Here is a 20,847-nt window from a genome sequence, read left to right as displayed (position 1 = left end):
GTCTAAAATACTTTATCAAACACCCCCATGATTTGATGCATACGGAAGTATACAACAAAAAATGAGTAACAAGATTTTGCTTTTTTATTTATTTATTTTTTAAAGTATAAACTATAAACAATATTTCAGCACACATTGACATGTGCCTATGGCATGCGATGTAATATCTGAAAATTGGAACTGCAATTTTAATTGGCCTAGCCTAAAAATGTGAGTGAATTAAGAGAGTTGAGCAAATTATATATTGACATTATTGGTATGGTCCAATGAACAAAAACATTTCAATTAGTCTAAAGGAATGAACAGTAAAACCAAAAAACAAAACTCGGTTTCCCAAAAATGATTATGGCACACAATCAATTTTGGGGAAAAACAGAAATTTTTTACTTTAGACTCAAAAACTAGATGCATGAGAAATTTGATAGCTCAAAGAAAAACCCAAGGCCATCCGAAGATTTGTTTAACCCGTTCACTTTAGAATAAGAATAACATAAAAAAGACTATCCGTTTGGCAATAGCAAAATTTTTTTGTTATTCATAGAAGTATTGGAAAATCTTTCTTAATCATAAAATAAATGCACTTACATTTCAATGTTTTGTTTATCACTTTTTGAAATAGGGATTTCTTCTGGTAAATCATTGATCTGATTTGACAATCCAGTAATCTCTTTTGAGATCACATTCGTGTTTGATTTTTGAAGGGGTGGATAAATAGGTGGATTGGGTGGGATTGGAAATGGAAGATGGGAAACAAAGGGAACATGAGCAATTAGGTATGAAGCCATAGCAAAGGCATTAAGAATTGAGATGGGTAGACAGGGCTAGCCATGAAGGGTATTTATGCCCCAAGAATACAGACTGAAATAAAAGGCATGACACGCCTATTATTGTCAATTTTGGAAACACAATCCAGCATTAATTTTAATTTTGGAAACAAAGTAAGGGGAGGTTATTACATTACAATTAGCTACCAAATACAAAAAGGACCCTCTGATTCCCATGCTAGACATGCCTTACATGTTATTTTATGATCAATGCAATTTGACTGTCCAGAAATGGCCAACCATATATTCCATTGGCTTAATTTCAAACCAAACCTAAGATGCATGCATGTTAGTTTTTCTCCATGTATAGCATGTTTGCATGGACGGAATCAGGATTCAAACTTAGAGGAGGCCGAAGTTCTTTGTTCAAAGATTTTAAAAAATTGGAATATCAATACTAGAGGTTGACAACAATACATTATTAGCATTAATTTTTTAATTATTTGTATTTTTTCTTTTGAAGAAAAATCAATAAATGGAATTTATAAACAAGAGTTTTATAAGTCAATTGGCAAGTCCTAATATATTCAAGATCTGACCAAGGTTAGACCAATTCTTTATTCTATCCACGTTATAATTTTTTTAAAATTATTTATTCTTTTCACATAATTCTATAACTAATAACTTCATAATGCTATGTATATTATAAAAAGCTAAAATAATGGTTAAGAAATATCATGCATTAATATTCAACAAAAAAAGGGTGAGAGGATTATTGGTGTCTTGGTAAGGTTGAGATTTTTTTCCCTTTAAATAAATTGCAAGTTTGAAAAAATAATATATTTTTCTAATTAAAAAGAGATCTATTAAACAATCACATGATAATGGATGCCAACTTTGAGTCTTTTTTTTTTTTTAAGTAAATAATAAAGTTTTTCCCATCATTACATTAATTTAGCTAAGGCACAAAGTTTATTACCAATAGACTAATCACACACATGCTTTGGTGGTAGTTAGGTAAGGCACAAAATAATAAATTGTTGTTATTTCACACATGTATTACCATTTGTGCATGCATGCCAAGTGTCCCAAAGTTAATAAAACATTAAAAATAAATAAATTCTATTATTCATAAAATAAATAAATTTTTTCATTGGTTGAGTTAAAGACACCAACTAATCCAAGTTGTTGGTGATACTAACTGGCTGATGTGTGGATGGAGCGATTAGTGACATAGGAGTTGTTTATGTGACTACGGGGGTGGAGTAGTTTAAGAGGGGCATAGAGCTCTCAAATGAGAATGAGAAATTGGGCAAAAGTTATTTGGGATTTTGTGATTTGTTTTGCTAGGATTTGCAATTGCTTTGTTGCTATTATTTTTGTTTAGACCGGATTTATGATTTGTCCAAAATTTTTTCTTTAGACCAGATTTATGATTTGTCCAAATTTTTTTCTTATTATTCTAATATGTGCTATTTTTTTTAATAGATTCTTCTTGTCATCCATTTTTGGGATTTCATGGGTTAGTTTGTAAATTTTTTGGAAGGGGGGGGGGGGGGAGGGAGTTATAAATTTTGGAGTTAAAAGTAATTTTTTTTGTGTTATTATATATACTAGTTGATTTATTTTCAAAGGCTGGGGGGGGGGGCATGGCCCCTCAGCCCTAAGCTAGTTCTGTCACTGCATGTTTGAAATGTAGTCTATCAAATTGTGATTCTCATATAACAACCTTGCTTGAAATTGTTAGAAGGGAAGCAGATGGAGGCTGACAATGCACCCTGGTCGGATGTGGAACGGCAACGAGCCGGTCCATCGATCAACTCAAGGTGTAGACTAATGCAGATTGCGGCAGCATTCTAACTTGTAAGTGGTAATTTGTTTTGCCAATTTTATAGATATAATCTTGTACATATGAATAATAGAAAATTCTTAATTTATAGCTTGTCTCTAAAATATCCATTAGGTACATGCTCACTATAACGTACTTCTCATGCTAAATAGATGATAAAATATGTTACCGTCTCAAAACCTAACTGCAATTTAGATTTTATCATGATAATCCTCATACTAAGAATTTTAAGAGTTTTTAGGATAATTCAACCATAAAGTTTGTAAATATTCAATCACTTTGAAATAAATGCATTTGATTTTGTCATGCATTAACACTTAAATAAATGTTGGCTATTACTATTTTAATATATTGTAAATTACTGATGACGGATGAGGTGTTAAAATCCAATATTCTTATTTCAAAACAAATATATAGAGTTTTACAAACTCCATACGGTGAAATTACTCTAAAAGACTCCAAGAAAATCTTAATTCAAAGTCCTCATAGCAATTGATTAGAATTGAGGTTGTCATCAATCGCTTTGTAAAACTAACTTCACTTTTTCTATGTAATTTTTTTTTTTTGGAGAAGCACTTTTTCTATGTAATTTCAGTGATGTGCGATTTGATACATAAGTTGATTTTATAAATACGTAACCATGTGTAAGCTTTATTTAATTCAATTAGTAAAATCTCTTATTCTTGAACAAGAGACCTAAGTTCGAATCCTACATACAACAAAACCAACTTTGTTACAGGCAACTTTTTCCACAACTTACTCAAATGGCAACACAAAACATGAGATGAGAGCCCATTATTGTGACAACACAAGATTTAGACATCATAGAGGACAAACCTTTTTCATGATTATAATCATTTCATCTATATGTGATTCCTTTGTTGCACTATTAAATCACCAGTTTTCAAAGAACTGAAATAAATAAGAAATGTTTCATAAAAAAATAAATAAGAAATGTGGTAGATTAATTTCATTATTGCATTGCTGCCAAGAAAGTACCAGTCCACTTCTTGCTACAGATAAAAAGCAGCCTTTGCTATGTGCAAGGCACACTGTCCAGTCTAGATTATTGACTCAACTAAGTCTATCCAGTTTCAATTTCTTGGCTTCAACCTAGCCACCTTTGGTCAGTTATAACCAAAATTAACTTTAAGTTGGCAAGGACGAAGAAAAAACAATAACATTTCTCTATTTCTCTTGGTCACGCAGTTGCTTCAGCTTGAGTTATTACAGCTGACCTTCTAAGAATTCAAATACGATGAAATGAGTTTGGGGAAAAAGATAAGAATAGGATCCAACAGAAATTACCTAGGAATTTCATGTCCATGAATAAAATTGGCAAAACAGAGAGCATTAAAACATACTACATGGGAAGTCTAAAAAAAAAGAATCAGGCAAATCAAAATTAATACTAGTATAAGAAAAAAAAAAAAAAAAGCCAGATATTTGAAATGCTATAATAAGGTCAGATATGCTCCTGAAATTTTCTCTATTGATATGAATTTTTTTTCCAAATAAACTTAAATATCAAACTATTTCGTTAGTTGTCACGTTTTAAAACAATGTGGGAAACTAGCATCTCAAGTGTCTAAAACTTGAATTTTAAGATAAAACTCAAGTTTCTAAGTCTTGATTTGTAAGTGGTGGTGTCTGATGTGGAAAGATGTCCACGTGAAACTCGAGTTTCATCGTTTTATTTTTTTCCTTCTTCCTCTACGCGTTCTTCTTCCTTGCGTGCGTTTTGTTTTTTCCTTCTTCTTCTTCGTTCTTCGACGCTACAAATCGGCTCACCCAGATCGGGCCTCTTCCTCTGTTCTTCGGCGTTGCAGATCAGCTCGCCCAAATCGGCTCACCCAGATCGTGCCTCTTCAGATCGTGCCAGGTTCTTTGAAGCTCCAGATCGTGCGTCTTCAAATCTATTCTTCTTTAGATCATTCTTGATCTGTTCTTCTCCAAAAACTCGAGTCTCTAAGACTTGAGATCTATATATGTGGCAAAACCTACCCAGATCAGCAAGTAGAATTCGAGTATTTGAAACTCGATATTCAGATTGAAATCGAGCCTCTTAAACTCGAGTATTCATCCTCACCCATGTCAACTTATTATATTCTTTTCCTCACTAATGCTATCCTGCAAATTTCCTCCTATTGATATTCATCTATCTACACTGACCATAGTTTCCATCAAAGTATATGAAACATAGTTTGTCACATTGCCCTGTGATGCGGAACCTCACTGTCCTAAAGTGACCAAGCATTCGTGAATTTCCCTACAACAAATAGACATCAAGGCAAGCCATAGCTGAGATGTTATTGCAGAAAGGTCTTCCCAAACCCTTAACCAGCACTCACTCTAAATATATCAATAACCAATCCTCCCCCAATATTCTATCACAATTCCATTGCATAAAAAAATCAACAATTTACTGTTCCATCAACAAATTTTAGAGATTGAAGAGAATACATAATCCCATCATCCATATAATTTCCGGGAAAATGAAAGGAAAAAAAAAGACTAAAGATCATCAAATAAAAGAAAAAAATTGAACTATTAGTCGGTATAAATGCAAACCATGCTGCATGCATAATTTGATTAAACTTAGCATAAATGTAAAATTAGAATCAAACCACCAAAAGAATTGAAACCAATCAAATAATCTTCGATGATGAAAAATTAGCAGTTTAGCATGGATATCTAAGGCCGAAAAATCTGTAAGTAAATGAAAATTGAAGCAAGCAATCATAGAGATTCAAACAATAGCAGTATATCAAACTTGTTTGTGTTTGGTTAGCTAAAAAATTAAGTGAGAGAAAGTGAGAACCTTTTTCACTGTCTTTTTCCTGTGGGTGTTGAAGATTAAGATGCACCATTTGTAGAGTTTTCTTGTCTTTTGTTGCTTTTTTTTTTGTTGTTGTTGTTGTTGTTGTTGTTGTTGTTGTCAATTCTTTACAAAGGGATATTTTGTACAAAGAAAATCTTAATTTAAAGTCCTCATAGCAATTGACTAGAATTGAGGTTGTCATCAATTGCTTGAATATGACAGCATCATCAATTGGTTAGTAGAAGATTTTTTTACAGAAAAATGTGATTGACCTGTCAAAATTGGAATCAGACTTGTTAACCCACCCAAATCCAAAAGATTAAACGGGGTCTAGATTTGGGACTTGTGGAGTAGTAAAAACTGGGCCAACCAATACCCGGTTCATTAAAACAACGGATTGGATTAGGTTGAGATATGGGCCACATGGATAGACATGTTTTCCTTTTATTTTATTTTTCATTTAAAAAAAAAAACTCAATTTCTTTAATTCTAGACTTGGAGGTAATATTTAATCTACTTATAGAAAAATTACTCTCTGCCACTTGGTCTCACTCTCTTCTTACCATACTTCAAGTAGTCAATAAATGTTATTAAGGATATTATAAATTTTATTATATTATATTTGTTTTATAAACTCTGGTACTAACTTTTAAACATAGGACAAAAACGTAGATAAGAAATTTATTTTTTGTATTTTTTATGTGGTTTTAATAATAATTATTATTACACCGCTTTGCAAGCATTTTATAATCAAACCATTTGTTGGATTAACTTCGGTTTTCCTAGTTGAACTAATTTTAGTTTTTTTGTGAATTTTAGTTAGTTTAACTAGTAAAGTCTCTAATAATTAAATAAGATATCTAGAGTTTAATCTCCGCCTACACCAAATATCAATTGGTGTTTTAGTTTGATGATAAAAAACTATTATTAAGAGTAAACATCATAGATTGAAATTCTCTAAAAACAAAAAAAAAAAACTTCAGTTTTTCTATGTAACTTTAGTAGCGTGCGATTTGATCCATAAGTTGATTTTATAAATACGTAGACAAGAGTAAGTTTAGTTAATTTAATTAGTAAAGTCTTTTATCTTTGAACAAGGGACCTAGGTTTGAATCTCACCTATAGCAAACCAATTTTTCTATAGACACAACTTTTTTCAACAACTTACTGAAGTGGTAAGTTGTACGTAGCAGAGTTATTTGTCTCAAAGTTGCATGAGAGAATGAGAGCCCTTCCAAAACTTCAATAACATTTATATGACTAAGCATCTCATTTGCTTAGGGAAAAAAAAAACTACAATTTGTATGCATTATCTACTGAACAAGAACCATGGATATATATATATATATATATATATATATATATATATATATATATATATAATTATATAGTTAATACAAATGAATCTTAGCATTGGTCTAATTGCTTGGAAATTTTGGTATAATGGCTATTTGGAGAAAAGGTTCTTCCACCTAGGGCTGAGGCTTGCACAAATCTTCATCCCATTTCCCACAAATGATGGCCATGCTTTAGCTAGATGAATATGAATACCTCACTCTAACAAACACTTAGGAGCGTTTGGTTTGCTGTGATGTTACAATACGCCATAATATTACGTTATTGTAATCTTACATTAATATAATCTCAATACAATAATACAAAATTACATTGTTTAGGAAGGTGATGAGATTAAGATGATGTAATATATTTTATAATTTTGAATTTTGGTAATGTAAGAAAAAATAAAATAAACCAAAAATCTTAATATTACATTAAGGGCACATCTCAACAAACCAAACGCCCCCTATAAATTTTCAACAATGGATAAGTAGTTCTTTACGTGGCTATAGGCTTGAGGCTTGAGGTTTGCAAATGTTTTTGAACCCTCTTTTGTAGATTTTCCAATTTCATTACACACATAGCTTTAGTCTTCAGACATTTGATTCCAACCCTCCATCCATGGTATTTATGGACATATCATGTCTTTAAAAGCTTCAGCATTAGACATTTGGATCCCTTCTTTGGGAACTTAGATTTTGATTTCAGATGCCATAATGTTTATCGATTAAAAACCTCTTGCATGTTTAATTATTCATATGCTCACAAGTATTTGAAATTCAGATTTCTTAAATTCATTGTTGGATGCAGTGAATTTAAGTTTAGAATTATATCTTCATCTCAGTGTACATTAATTGCCAATTTTTCATATTAAGAATTTATTTTTATTTTATTAAAGGTCTCATCCCAAAAATTTTGAGATCAATATTTCGGTCCCAAATTCCTTGAGTCCAAATCTTATGTCCCACTTTTCTTGCTCCACTCTATACTCCACCAATAAAAACTTGCCACATGTTTACCTAATTAATTAAATACTATCATTATTGACTTATTAATGATACCGTTATTAATTAATAGTAGTATTTAATTAATTAGGTGAACACGTGGCAAGTTTTTATGGGTGAAGTATAGAGTGGAGTACAAAAAGTGGGACAGAAGATTTGGACTCAAATTCCTTTACAATGATTTAGACCAATCTCTCTAACAATTTCTAGCTATATATGTTTTCATGTTTTTGAATTTCAATGAGCAAAAATTTTATCTTTACTAGAAATTTTCAAGTGTTACTGAATTCCCTTTTAGAATAGTAAGGAGAGTTTATTACATTCTAGCATTTATTGCAATTTTGGACACAAAAATAAGGAGAGTTTATTATATTACAATTATCTACCAAATTAAAAAGACCCCTCTAATTCCCATGCTAGACATGCCTTACATGCCATTTTATGATCAATGCAATTTGATTATCCAGAAATGGCCAACCATATATTGCATTTCTTTAATTTCTTACCCAAAGCTAAGATGCATGTATGTTAGTTTTTCCTCATGTATAGTATGTTCGTAATCTCTTGTCTGTCAAATTATGATTCTAATAAATAACAACCATATTCTAACTTGTAGTTGGTAATTTATTTTGCCAATTTAGAGATATAAATCCTGTAGATATGGATAATAGAAATTTTTTGATAAAAGCTTGTCTTCTAAAATATTCATCAAGTACACGCTCACTATAACATACTTCTCATGCTAAATAAATGAAAAATATGTTACTGTCTCAAAACCTAACTGCAGTTTATATTTTACCATGATAATGCTCATACTTATAAGAATCTCAAAGAGTTTTTAGGATAATTCAACCATAAAGTTTCTAAATATTCAATCACTTCGAAATAAATGGATTGATTTTTGTCAAGTTGTCATCATTTAAACATAAGTTTGCTATTAGTACTATTTTAATAGCTTTTAATTTAAATTATTGTTGAGGTGCTAAAATCCACTCTTCTTATCTCATAATAAATATATATAACTTTAGGAATTAATAAAAAGATGAAAAGATACAATTTCCTAGGTACATGATATTAGGTTCTTTAATTAAATCCAAACAGGTATCTATATTTAATTTAATTATTTTGAAAGATATATCATCATTTATAGTGGGTTTCAGTTAACTCAATTGATAAAGTCTCTAATGGTTAAATTAGAGTAGGGGTGGCAAAATTGGACACGACCCGCGAACTCGACTCGACACGACACGACACGACACGAAATTAGCAGGTTATGGGTTGAGGCTTAATGGGTTCGTGTCATATTCGGGTTGACACGACGAACCTGTTTGATAAACAGGTTGGGTTAGGGTTCAACCTATGAAACCCGTTTAACCCGTCTGACCTGTTTAATTAAATGAAATTTTACCAATATACCATTCAAACTATAGGTATATAAACTTATTAGTTGTTGTAGTTTATTTTCTTTGACGTATTGTGATTGATTATTTATGATTTTGAGATATGTTTTAGTTTTGAATGATTATTTGTGATATAATTACTCATTAGTTCTGAATTTTATATTTAAAATATTTATTTCCTTGTTTTTCCATAAATGTTTTTTTTTTCATTTTGATAAAATCAAATAAACAGCTTGACACGACTGACTCGTTTAATAAATGGGTCGTGTTAGGGTTGAGGAATCTTGACCCGTTTAATAAATATGTCAGGTTAGTGTTGACCTGTATAGTCAGATATGTATGAGTTGACACGACACGAACTCGACACGCGAACATGAATTGCCACCTCTAAATAAGAGATCTAGAATTCAGTCCCTCTTTACACCAAAAACCGATTAGTGTATTAGTCTAATAATAAAGAGCACAATCATATTATTAGAAGCCGACACCAAATGTTGAAACTCACTAAATAAATAACATTGTTTATAATTTATTGGTTAATGCAACACGTGCTTGAATTTAATTGGAAAACCTTGTAAATGTACTTTAAATTTACCCTTTATAATTTTCTCATAAAAAATATACCCTTTAAAAAGATCTTCAATCAATTGAAGCCTCCTTTCACTGGCTGTTCTTCCCTTATATGGAATATTATTGTCTTTGCAAACTTAGATTTAGGTTTCAGATTTAATAATGTTTATCCATTGAAAATGTCTTGTTTGATCATTCATATGCTCACAAGTATTTGAAATTCATATTTCTTAAATTCGTAGTTTGATGTAGTGAATTTAAGTTTCAAATTTTATCTGTTTCTCAAAAAGTTTAGAATTATATCTTCATCTCAGTGTTAATTAATTGTCAATTTGTCATATTAAGATTTTTTTTTTTTTATATAAAAGGTCTCATCCCCAAAATTTTGCCATCAAATTTTGGTCCCAAATTCCATTACAATGACTTACAGATCCAATCTCTCTAACAATTTTTGGCTACATATGTTTTCATGTTTTTGACTTTCAATGAGCATATAATTTTTTGTCTTTATTACTAGAAATTTCTACTTATATAGGGAAGCTAATAGCTGTGCTGACAGATTAGCTAGGATGAGAGTTGAATTTACTTTAGACCACCTTTTTTTGTGTTGTCCACCGCCTGTGGTGGTTGATTTGCTGGCTATGGACAAAGCTGGCCATGTTTGTAATAGACTTATTATTCCTTAGTTTAATATCATGTGCCGTTTAACCATATATATATATATATATATATATATATATATATATATATTTTTTTTTTTTTCTACGTGTCACTGAATTCCCTTTTAGAATAGTAATTTTGTTTGAAATAATGGTCCACATTCAACATTTGATGCAAGTCCAGATTACGCAGAGAGAGAGAGAGAGAGAGAGAGAGAGAGAGAGAGAGAGAGAGAGAGAGAGAGTCAATTCAAAGCTACAATTATCTACTGAAAATGAATCCATGAAATGGTTGATACAAAACAATCTATTACATTGGCGTGGCAAAAAATTTCTTAATTGCTTGCTAATTTTTGGCCTTGGCTAAATAGAGAGATGAATTATCTACCTAAGTTCTTGGCTTGCAGAAGTCTTCATCCCACTTCCCACAATTGAAGGACAACCTTGCTCAAACAAACACTCGTATTTCCAAATTCCAATAACGGCTAAGTAGTTCTTAACGTGGCTGTATTCTTGAATCTTGGGGCTTGTCAAATATCTTTGCCTTCTCAGCCATAATTTCTAGTTTTACCAAACCCACAGGCCATAGCTTCAGACATTTGATCCCTCCTTCCATGGTATTTCCGGGCTTATCACGTCTTTAAAAGCTTCTGCTTTGGACATTGTGATCCCTTCTTCCATGAATTTCCGGGCTTATCACGCCTGGCTATATCTAAACGGTGTGTAGCTTATATTGTTCTCTAGGCGAAAGCGCTAGAATTATCAATGCTGAAAGAATGAGAAGCAAGAAAATTTAGTGTTGACATATGTAATGGAATTGAAATCAATGAAACGAGCTACATACTGTTAACACTAAATTGAAGTGCATACAAATTGTGAATCTTGTTTAAAAAATGATGAGAAAAAATCAATAGTCTAAATATGACAGAGAGATTAAGAAAGAAATTTCTAAACACAACTTTGTGCTTTCAGTTTTCACCCTCAAGCATTCATCAAATATAACCAAACAAAAAAGTGTTGATCATTAGGATCAAGAAACTAATCAATGTTAAACAAATGGATTCACTACAAAGAGAAGTAAAATAAGAAATACTAGAAATCTTCGATGTTCTAATGAATAGATTTAATTATAAGACTTGCCATCTCAAAACCAAGCATATGAAGTAGGCATTGATTGTAATATATATTCAAGCTTTTAGTTCATAATAGAATTAGAAAATAATCGCTCCATTATGCATCATAGGTAAACATATTTTTGACAGTGTCTTATATGGGGCATTTCAATGAATAGACTAAATCAAAGACACATAATGGCTGTAATAGCAATATAATAGTTTCATTTTTTCAGTCTACAAAGAATTAGGACAATGTATATCACAACTGACCGAATGTCCAAACTTACCAAAAGATAAAAATGATTGCACTTCAAAGTGTTTGCTATATATTGTACAACTAAAGAGCCTAACTTGTTCAAAAAGATTGCAGCTAAAAAAGGGTCACATATGCAGGCACTCATCTGCTAAAGCCTAAAAGAGTTTAAAGAGAGTTAGATTAACAAAAATAAAATGATTAGAAAGCCTTCAATACAGTTAGAAGATTGAGGAACCCACCTATTATTTTTTAATATAGATTATTATTTTTGGGTTAGATATAAGATTTATAATTTAAATATTGAGGATCATAAAAAAAAAAATTAATAGAGTTTTTATTGAATAAAATGTGTATTATTCCCTGCATAAATCAAGCACATAAGGCACAAGTTAGTACAGAACAAGTTCAAAGATTATCATATATAAGTTAACAAATGCAATTCCTTTGTCACTTTTAAATTGGGTCCCGAGATTTATTATATAAACACCGTTGGACCAGCCGCTGCTTTGAAGATCCTGTGTATGTAAAAGCTCCATATTTTTCTGCTAGTAGATTACAATTAATCGAATCTAAATATAAGCCAAATTGAACAATATGTGACAATTGACAAAATATGATATGAAGAAATGATACACTAAGGGATATGTTTGGTTGGGGTAAAAACATAGAGGATGGAAAATATAGAGAGAAAAATAAGGTCAAAAATGATATTTTTCACTGTTTGGTTGAGAGGGAAAGGGAGAGAGAAAAGTAGTGGGGCCCACCAGTTTTCTCTCCTCCCCTTTCTAAAATACAATCTCTCCAAATTGGAGAGAAAAGTGAAAAAAAAAAAAAATTGGACAAAACTACACCACCTTTCTTTAACGTTTCTGACTTTTTTTCTTTTCTTTTCTGTTGACTTTTCCAGTTTCGTGTAACGTTGGCTGCCTTTTTTTTTTTTTTTTTTTTGACTTTTCCGGTGTACGTTGGCTTACTTTTTTTTTTATTATTTTGTGTAAAGTTGGGTTTTTGTTTTTGTTTTTGTTTTGGTTTTGTAAGGTGGTAGGTTTTTTATCTCTTTTTCTTAATTTTTTTTATTATTTTTTAAGAAAACACTTTTGGATGATTTTTTTATGTTACTTTTGGAAATGTCTACTTTCATCTATACATAATTTTTTTAAAAAGTATAATGTATAACTTTTTGTTTTATTTAAGAGAGACATGATGGTAAATTTATACAAACCTTATTTTCAACCAAACCAAAATGTTTTCCATCCTTCCACTTTTCCACTCTCTCAACCAAACACAAATGAAGAAAACTAAAATTTTTTCTATCCTCTCACTTTTCCTTCCTCTCTCTATTTTCTATCCTCTCAATTTTCTATCCTCCCAACCAAACGGACCTTAAAGTTAACAACTTAACATTAATAAGAGAACTACGGAATAGAACATACCTCCGCATGTCTCTTCTTTCCCTGAACAAATGAGTCTTTCTACACAAACACCTGCTTATCTTCGTCTTATTACTGCAAACATGAATCAGATACCAACTCTCTGGATAAATAATTCATAACTTTTGATAGTATAAAAGAATTCTAGTATCAACTCACTCACTTACAAGCTTCAGTAACTACTCTCAAGAGTTTTTGAGGAAGAAAAAGATGGAGGAAAAACACAAAGATGCATGAAATTGTCACTTTTTAAGGAGTGGTGATAGTTACACATCATATCTACGGGGCAGACAATACCACTTCAGCTGAAATGGTGTTTTGAAAACATGATTTCACACATACAGGAGTGTGCAACAAGAATTATGCAACAAGAATTAGTTATTTTTAAATTATAAACAATATTTTAGCATACATTGGCTTGTGCCATATAGCATGCAAATGCAATTTTGAAAATTGGAGCTGCAATTTTATTGGCCTAGGATAAAAATGAGAAAGAATTTAAAAAACTTGACCCGATTACACTACGTACTTTTTTCATTATGACACAATCATTTGGGGGGGGGGGGGGGGAAACAGAACTTTTTGAGTTTAGACTAAAAACAAGATGCATGAGAAATTTGAGATAGGCATAGCAGCCCATAGAAAAACCCAAGGCCATTTAGAGAACTATCATGGAAAAAGCGAAGATTTGTTTAACCCATTCACTTTGGGGTAAGAATAACGTAAAAAGACTATCCCAATAACAATAACAAAAAAGCTTGTGATTCATAGAAGTATTATATATTTTTTTCTTAATCATCAAAGAAATGTACTTACATTTCAATAGTGCTTATAATATATATATTGAAATATGGATTTCTTCTGGTAAATCACTGATCCGATTTGACAATCTAATAATCTCTTTTGAGATCATATTTGTGTTTACATTTTGAAGGGGCAGATAAATAGGAGGATTTGATGGGATTGGCAATGGAAGATGGGAGATAGAGGGAACATGAAAAAATTGGGGAAGAAGCCATGGCAAAGGCATTGAGAATTGAGATGGGTAGGCAAGGCTAGCCATGAAGGGTATTTATGCCCCCTAAAACATACTGAAATTAAAAGCATGACACGCCTATTAATGTTAATTTTGGAAACACAATCCAGCATTTATTGTAATTTTGGAAACAAAATTAAGGGGAGGTTATTACACTACAATTAGCTACCAAATTAAAGCAATCCACTTCGCTATTGACATCAACATGTTTAAGGGATGCGATCGTTGAAGGACATTGTGTAGTGGTAAAAATGGGGGTGAACCAAACACTCCCTATTTTGTGCTGAAGGTTTCTCTGTCGCTAGCGAAAGTTAGAAATCCTAACTTCTCCTAGGCTGTAGAATAGTCGTCCCTCACCGGAGGTGTTTATGTCCCTTAGGGTAACAAGGTTACTCTAAGGTTTGTTGGGTTTTTTTCTCTCAGGTATTTGGGAAACACTGTACGCACCTCCATGGACGAACTCACAAAACAATGGAAGGGCCTCTCTCTTTCTCAACGGGAAGAACCTAAGTTCCATATGATACCAGATTTGGCTACGACGGAGTATATTATCGCAGCCAAATTCTTAACAAAGAGAGCTTTAAATATGGACGCCATTGCAGCAACATTCCAACCTTTATGGCGATCCAAAAATGGTTTCCGACTGAAAAATCTTGGAAACCATATAGTACTATTCATTTTCGACAGTAAAGTAGATGTTGATAATATCATTGCAAACGAACCATGGAGCTATGATAAAAATCTTATGGTTTTGCAACGGTATGAAGCAGACTCTGAAGTTGCAAGCCTGCCTTTTAACCTCACCCAATTATGGGTTCAGGTCCATGGCATTCCGGTTAGGTTCATGAACAAAAAAGTGGCGGAAGGTTTATGTGAGACGGCGGGTCAAGTATGCCGTCTACAGAACTCCCCTACAGAGGATGGAGGAAGTTTTATGAGGGTCCGGGTTTCGATTGATATTTCATTACCTCTGTGCAGGGGACGCGTGATTGCTTTTGACGATAATAGAGAACAATGGGTCACATTCAAATATGAACGGCTTCCTAACTTGTGCTATTGGTGTGGTTGCCTGACGCATAGTGACAAGGATTGCGATCGGTGGATTGAAAGTGAAGGAACGTTACCTGAAACAGAGAAGCAATACGGACCTTGGATTAAGGCACCGCCATTCAATGGAAAGGGTAGATCGGTGATATCAGTCCCGGGGTTTTACGCGGCGAAGGTAGCCAAACAGACCGGTGAACACTCTTGGGGACCCGCCCATCACTCGCCGGCGACTGACAAGTCAACCCGGTCAGAAAACACAACACAACCCGACAAGGAAAGTACAGACTCGGGAATGGCGTCGAATCTGCAGGTAGAAGATACTTTCCTTACTGGTAAGCCCACTGCGAACTTGTCTCCATCACGCTCGGATTTTATGCCGCACTTTACTCACAAGAATGATTTTATGCCGCACTTTACTCACAAGAATGATTTCCAGACTGTTATTGAAGAAATAGACCGAGACTTAAGTGAATTTGAATTGCCTCTGCCAGAGACCAACTCCCATCATATTCTACCCCAAAATATCCTACCCCAAAATATCACTCCACCCACGTCATCCCATAATATCCTAGAAACACATGACCCCACCTCTCATCCCAAATATCATAACACTCCATCCCTTAATTTTAATATCCAAAATACACATGACCCCACCTCTCATCCTAAAGATCACAGCACACCATCCCATAATGTCCAAAAAATACATTATCCCACCTCTCACCCAAAATGTCCTACCACGTCACAAATACCATCCATGCCTCTCTATGATATTTCCAACCTGACAGTAACCCCACCAAAGAAAAACAACCCCACGTCAAACCATATTACCATGCAAACACAAACCCATGATATTCCCCCCAAAAATATTACCACGACACTTACACCACCCTATCCCCTCTCTGCTACTTCCACCCCAAAAGTAAACCCGCAAAACAAAGCCAACCTCACAACCTGGAAACGTATACTCAAAAATGGAGGAGACCCAACATCGGACAACACTGAAATCCGGGGTCAGAAGCGGCCAGCTAGCAACCATGAAGATCACCGGGTTACCAAACAAAAAAATTGTGGTTTCTCAGAGTGGTAAGGAAAATACTCAGATATTGGCAGAGGCTGTTCAACAACCCTGCCAGAAGCCATGAGTCTCCTAGTATGGAACTGTCGTGGGCTTGGGAACCCACTGACAGTCAATCAGCTTGCAGATTTGGTGTGGGTGAAAGATCCCTCTGTTGTGTTTATAGCCGAAACATGGACAGATAAAGCTAGGCTAGAACAAGTGAAAAGGAGAATTCAATTCAAGAATCTGTTTGAAGTTCCAAGGAGAAATAAAGTAGGTGGTCTGGCACTATTTTGGAAGGAAGACTTTAACTTAAATGTTGAAACTTTCTCCCCGAACCATATCGACACCACAATTAATAAAAATACGCCTGAAGAATGGAGATTCACCGGTTTCTACGGAGAACCAGACACCCAAAAAAGACATGAATCGTGGGATAAATTGAGAGTTTTGAAAAATAGGAGAGCTTCACCATGGTTATGTGCCGGAGATTTCAATGAGATTACTCATCAATCGGAGAAAAGTGGGGGGAGAACCCGGCCGCATTCACAGATGCAGCTCTTTCGGGACGCTCTGGATGATTGTAGTTTCATAGACCTGGGGTATGTGGGGTTTCCTTACACTTGGCATAAACACTTTGCTGACTATACAATTTTTGAGAGACTTGACAGAGGTTTGGCCACAGCAGAGTGGTTTACGAGATTCCGGGAACAAAAATCCACCATTTAGACGTAACAACCTCTGACCATAAACCGCTATGGATTACCCCTGAGGGGATGGACTCGAGTTTCCACAAACCGTTTAGATTTGAGCAAATGTGGCTAACGGAGAAAGGGTGCACTAATACAGTAGAAGCCGTTTGGAGGGAGAGGGTTGAAGACCCGTGGGACACCAAAGTTCTCAATAAAATAGACAAGTGTGGAAAAGAGCTGGCACGATGGAGCAAAAAATGTTTTGGAAGTGTCAAAAGAGAGCTCGATAATAAGCGTAAGCAACTCAAAAACGCAGAAAAGGAGGCAGCTCGGACTGGAAACTCAACCCGTATGAAGTTTTTAGAAAGAGAAGTAAATCAGTTGCTAGACAAGGAAGCCAAGATGTGGGGACAGCGCTCACGAGTAATGTGGCTTAGAGATGGCGATCGTAATACAAAATTTTTTCACAGCAAAGCTTCACAACGACGCCGACGAAACTACATCACCAAACTACGGGATGCCATGGGTAACTGGTGTGTTGGGCAAGAACATGTGAATGCTACCATTCTAGACTTCTACCAGAACTTATTCTCCTCTGATGAACCAAGGGACCTGACCGAAGTGATTGGCGTTATACCACATGCGGTTACACCTGACATGAACGCTCAGCTTGACAGAGAATTTACTATTGAAGAGGTGGAAAGAGCAATGAAGCAGATGGCCCCCCTTAAATCGCCCGGTCCCGACGGAATGCCCCCTTTGTTCTTCCAAAACTATTGGTCTTTGATTGGGCCCGATGTGACCAACTCCATACTGCATTATCTCAATACAGGTGTGCTCCCACAATCTCTTTGTCACTCTTTCATCACTCTGATACCGAAGGTTAAGAATCCAGAATATGTGTCTCAATTTAGGCCTATAAGCTTAAGTAATGTGCTTTATAGGATTTTCTCAAAAGTTTTGGCAAATAGATTGAAAATTATTATGCCTTATATCATTTCGGAGCATTAAAGTGCTTTTACATTTGAACGGTTGATTTCAGATAATATTCTGGTAGCTTTTGAAACATTGCACTACATGAGAAATCATAATAAGGGGAAGACGGGTTTTATGGCCTTGAAACTTGACATGAGTAAAGCATATGACAGGGTAGAGTGGTCTTTTATGAAGAAAGTCTTGGTGAAAATGGGTTTTCAAGATAGATGGGTGAAACTGATGATGGCATGCATTACCACGGCATCATATTCGGTGTTGATAAATGGAGAACCCCATGGTCATATCACACCATCAAGGGGACTTCGACAAGGAGATCCCTTATCCCCATATCTTTTCCTTATGTGCACAGAAGGGCTGCATGGACTAATAAATAAAGTATCAATGAATAGTGATATTCGTGGTGTGTCACTTTGCCGCAATGGCCCAAAACTAACCCACTTACTCTTTGCAGACGATAGCTTAATTTTTTGTAGGGCTACGGAGAATGAATGCCAAACTTTGTTGAACATTCTTGCTAAATATGAGCGTGCCTCTGGTCAACAAATAAACCGAGCTAAAACCACGCTCTTTTTCAGCAAATCCACTAATACTGAGATCCAAGATAGGATCAAGAATATGCTTGGAGTAACAGTGGTTCAACAGTATGAGAAGTATTTGGGCCTCCCCTCCCTGGTTGGTAGAAATAAAACTGAGAGTTTCACCCACATAAAGCAACAAGTTTGGAAGAAACTACAAGGTTGGGAATCAAAGCTTTTGTCTCAGGTAGGTAGAGAAATTCTTATTAAAGCTGTTGCACAAGCTCTTCCCACCTACACCATGTCTTGCTTTAAATTACCACTTACCTTGTGTAATGAGATTGAAGCATTAATCCGCAAATTTTTTTGGGGTCAAAGATGTGATAATCGAAAGATTCATTAGGTGAAATGGTCGGATTTATGTAAGCCTAAATCACAAGGAGGTATGGGTTTTAAAAACTTAGCCACGTTTAACGATGCACTCTTGGCAAAACAAAGGTGGAGACTTTTACATGACACCCAATCATTATTTTACAAGGTTTTCAAAGCAAAATTTTTTCCAAACACCTCAGTGATGGAAGCAAGATCCCCAAGTAATGCTTCTTATGCTTGGAAAAGCATAATAAAAGGGAGGGAGGTAATAAAACAAGAAGCGGTGTGGAGAATAGGCACAGGGACTTCAATTCGGGTGTGGGTCGACAATTGGCTTCCTGTGAAGAATAAACCCAGAATTTTGTCACCAAAACCGGATGGAGAAGACACGGTCAGGGTGAGTGATTTGATTGACCCAAACAGCAGAACGTGGAAAGAAGACTTGCTTGACCGAATTTTCTATGATTTTGAGGCAGCTACTATTAAGGCTATCCCTCTCTGTCGCTCCATTCAAGATGACGTCTTGCTCTGGCCATTTAATCCAGATGGGGAGTACTCTGTTAAATCGGGGTATAAGTTCTTACAAGAGGCAAATCTGTCCCAACAACCAGGACCCTCAAACACTGACACCATGAAACCTCTCTGGAAAAACGTATGGGGATTGGAGGTGCCGAATAAGGTAAAAACCTTGATATGGCGTGCTTGCACAGATTCACTACCCACCAAAGTGAACTTGGTTCGTCGCAAGATCATCCATGATAACCGGTGCGATATCTGCCGAGTACACCAGGAAGACACGGTCCATGCCTTGTACGGTTGCCCAGTGCTGAGTTCCTTATGGAGTCAAAATCCAATTTGGAATCATGAAGCACTCAAGGGCAGCACAAGCTTCACTGACATTATGGGTTTTGTTTTTGCAGGTAATAGGAATCCGACGCTTTTTTCACTTGTCATTTGGAACCTGTGGAATCGCCGGAACAATCTCCGTCTCGGCAAAACAGCTCTGCCATTAGACAAAATAATAGAGCATGCTCGGGATATTGAAAATCCCACACATCCAGCGAACTACACTTTGCCCCGCGGCCAACAACGAATGAAATGGTCCCCGCCGGAAGCTCAACGATACAAAATAAACTATGATGCGGCAACGTTCGTGGAAGACAACCAAGCCGGACTGGGCGTTGTCATACGCAACAGTGAAGGTCACGCTAGGGCCTCACTAACGTAGCGAATCCCTTTGCCAACCACAGTGATTGAAATTGAAGCCCTTGCCGCACGGAGAGCAATGGAGCTTGCTTTGGAACTCAGCTTGGACAACATTACTCTGGAGGGCGACAATGAGACTCTGTTCAAAGCCTTGACAAACAGAGACACAAGTTTGGCAATGCATGGCCACCTTATCAAAGATATTTTATTTCTTAGCTCTTACTTTTCAACTTTTAATGTATCCTTCGTACGCCGACAGTGCAATCAGTTGGCTCACTTTCTATCTCGTAAAGCAAAGTCTCTACCATTAATGACTGTCTGGATAGAGACTGTACCACCAGAACTTGTTTCAAATCTTCAGGCAGATTTACCTAGCCTGCCATAATAAAACGTATTTGACTGGATTCTCAAAAAAAAAAAAAAAAAAAAAAAAATTAAAAATTAAAAATGAGCCCTCTATTTCCCATGCTAGACATGCCTTACATGTCATTTTATGATCAATGCAATTTGATTGTCCAAAAATGGCCAACCATGTTTTCAATTTGTTTAATTTCTTATCTTACCAATGCTAAGGTGCATGCATGCAATTTTTCCCAAATTATAGCATGTTTGTAATCTCTTGTCTCTCAAATTATGATTCTCATATAAAAACCTTGCTTGAAATTGTTGGGAGAGAAGCTATAAATTAAGAATTTCCTATTATCCATATGTAAAAGATTA

At 34.8% G+C, this 20,847-nt stretch overlaps 1 protein-coding gene across 1 annotated transcript; it reads left to right on the top strand.

Moving 5' to 3' along the window:
- The first annotated feature begins 16,427 nt into the window (after positions 1-16,427).
- On the top strand, positions 16,428-17,075 carry LOC142616770 (uncharacterized). The gene has a single exon (XM_075789554.1). It carries the CDS (start codon positions 16,428-16,430, stop codon positions 17,073-17,075), a length of 648 nt encoding a protein of 215 aa, XP_075645669.1.
- Positions 17,076-20,847: the final 3,772 nt, after the last annotated feature.

The sequence above is a fragment of the Castanea sativa genome, chromosome 11, assembly GCF_040712315.1.
Source record: "Castanea sativa cultivar Marrone di Chiusa Pesio chromosome 11, ASM4071231v1".
NCBI lineage: Eukaryota > Viridiplantae > Streptophyta > Magnoliopsida > Fagales > Fagaceae > Castanea > Castanea sativa.
The sequence above is the reverse complement of the archived record's forward strand: the minus strand, read 5'-3'. Positions and strand labels throughout refer to the sequence as shown.

Excerpts from the sequence above, each read along its gene's own strand:
- LOC142616770 (XM_075789554.1), top strand. The coding sequence starts at position 16,428 with ATGAGTCTCCTAGTATGGAACTGTCGTGGGCTTGGGAACCCACTGACA.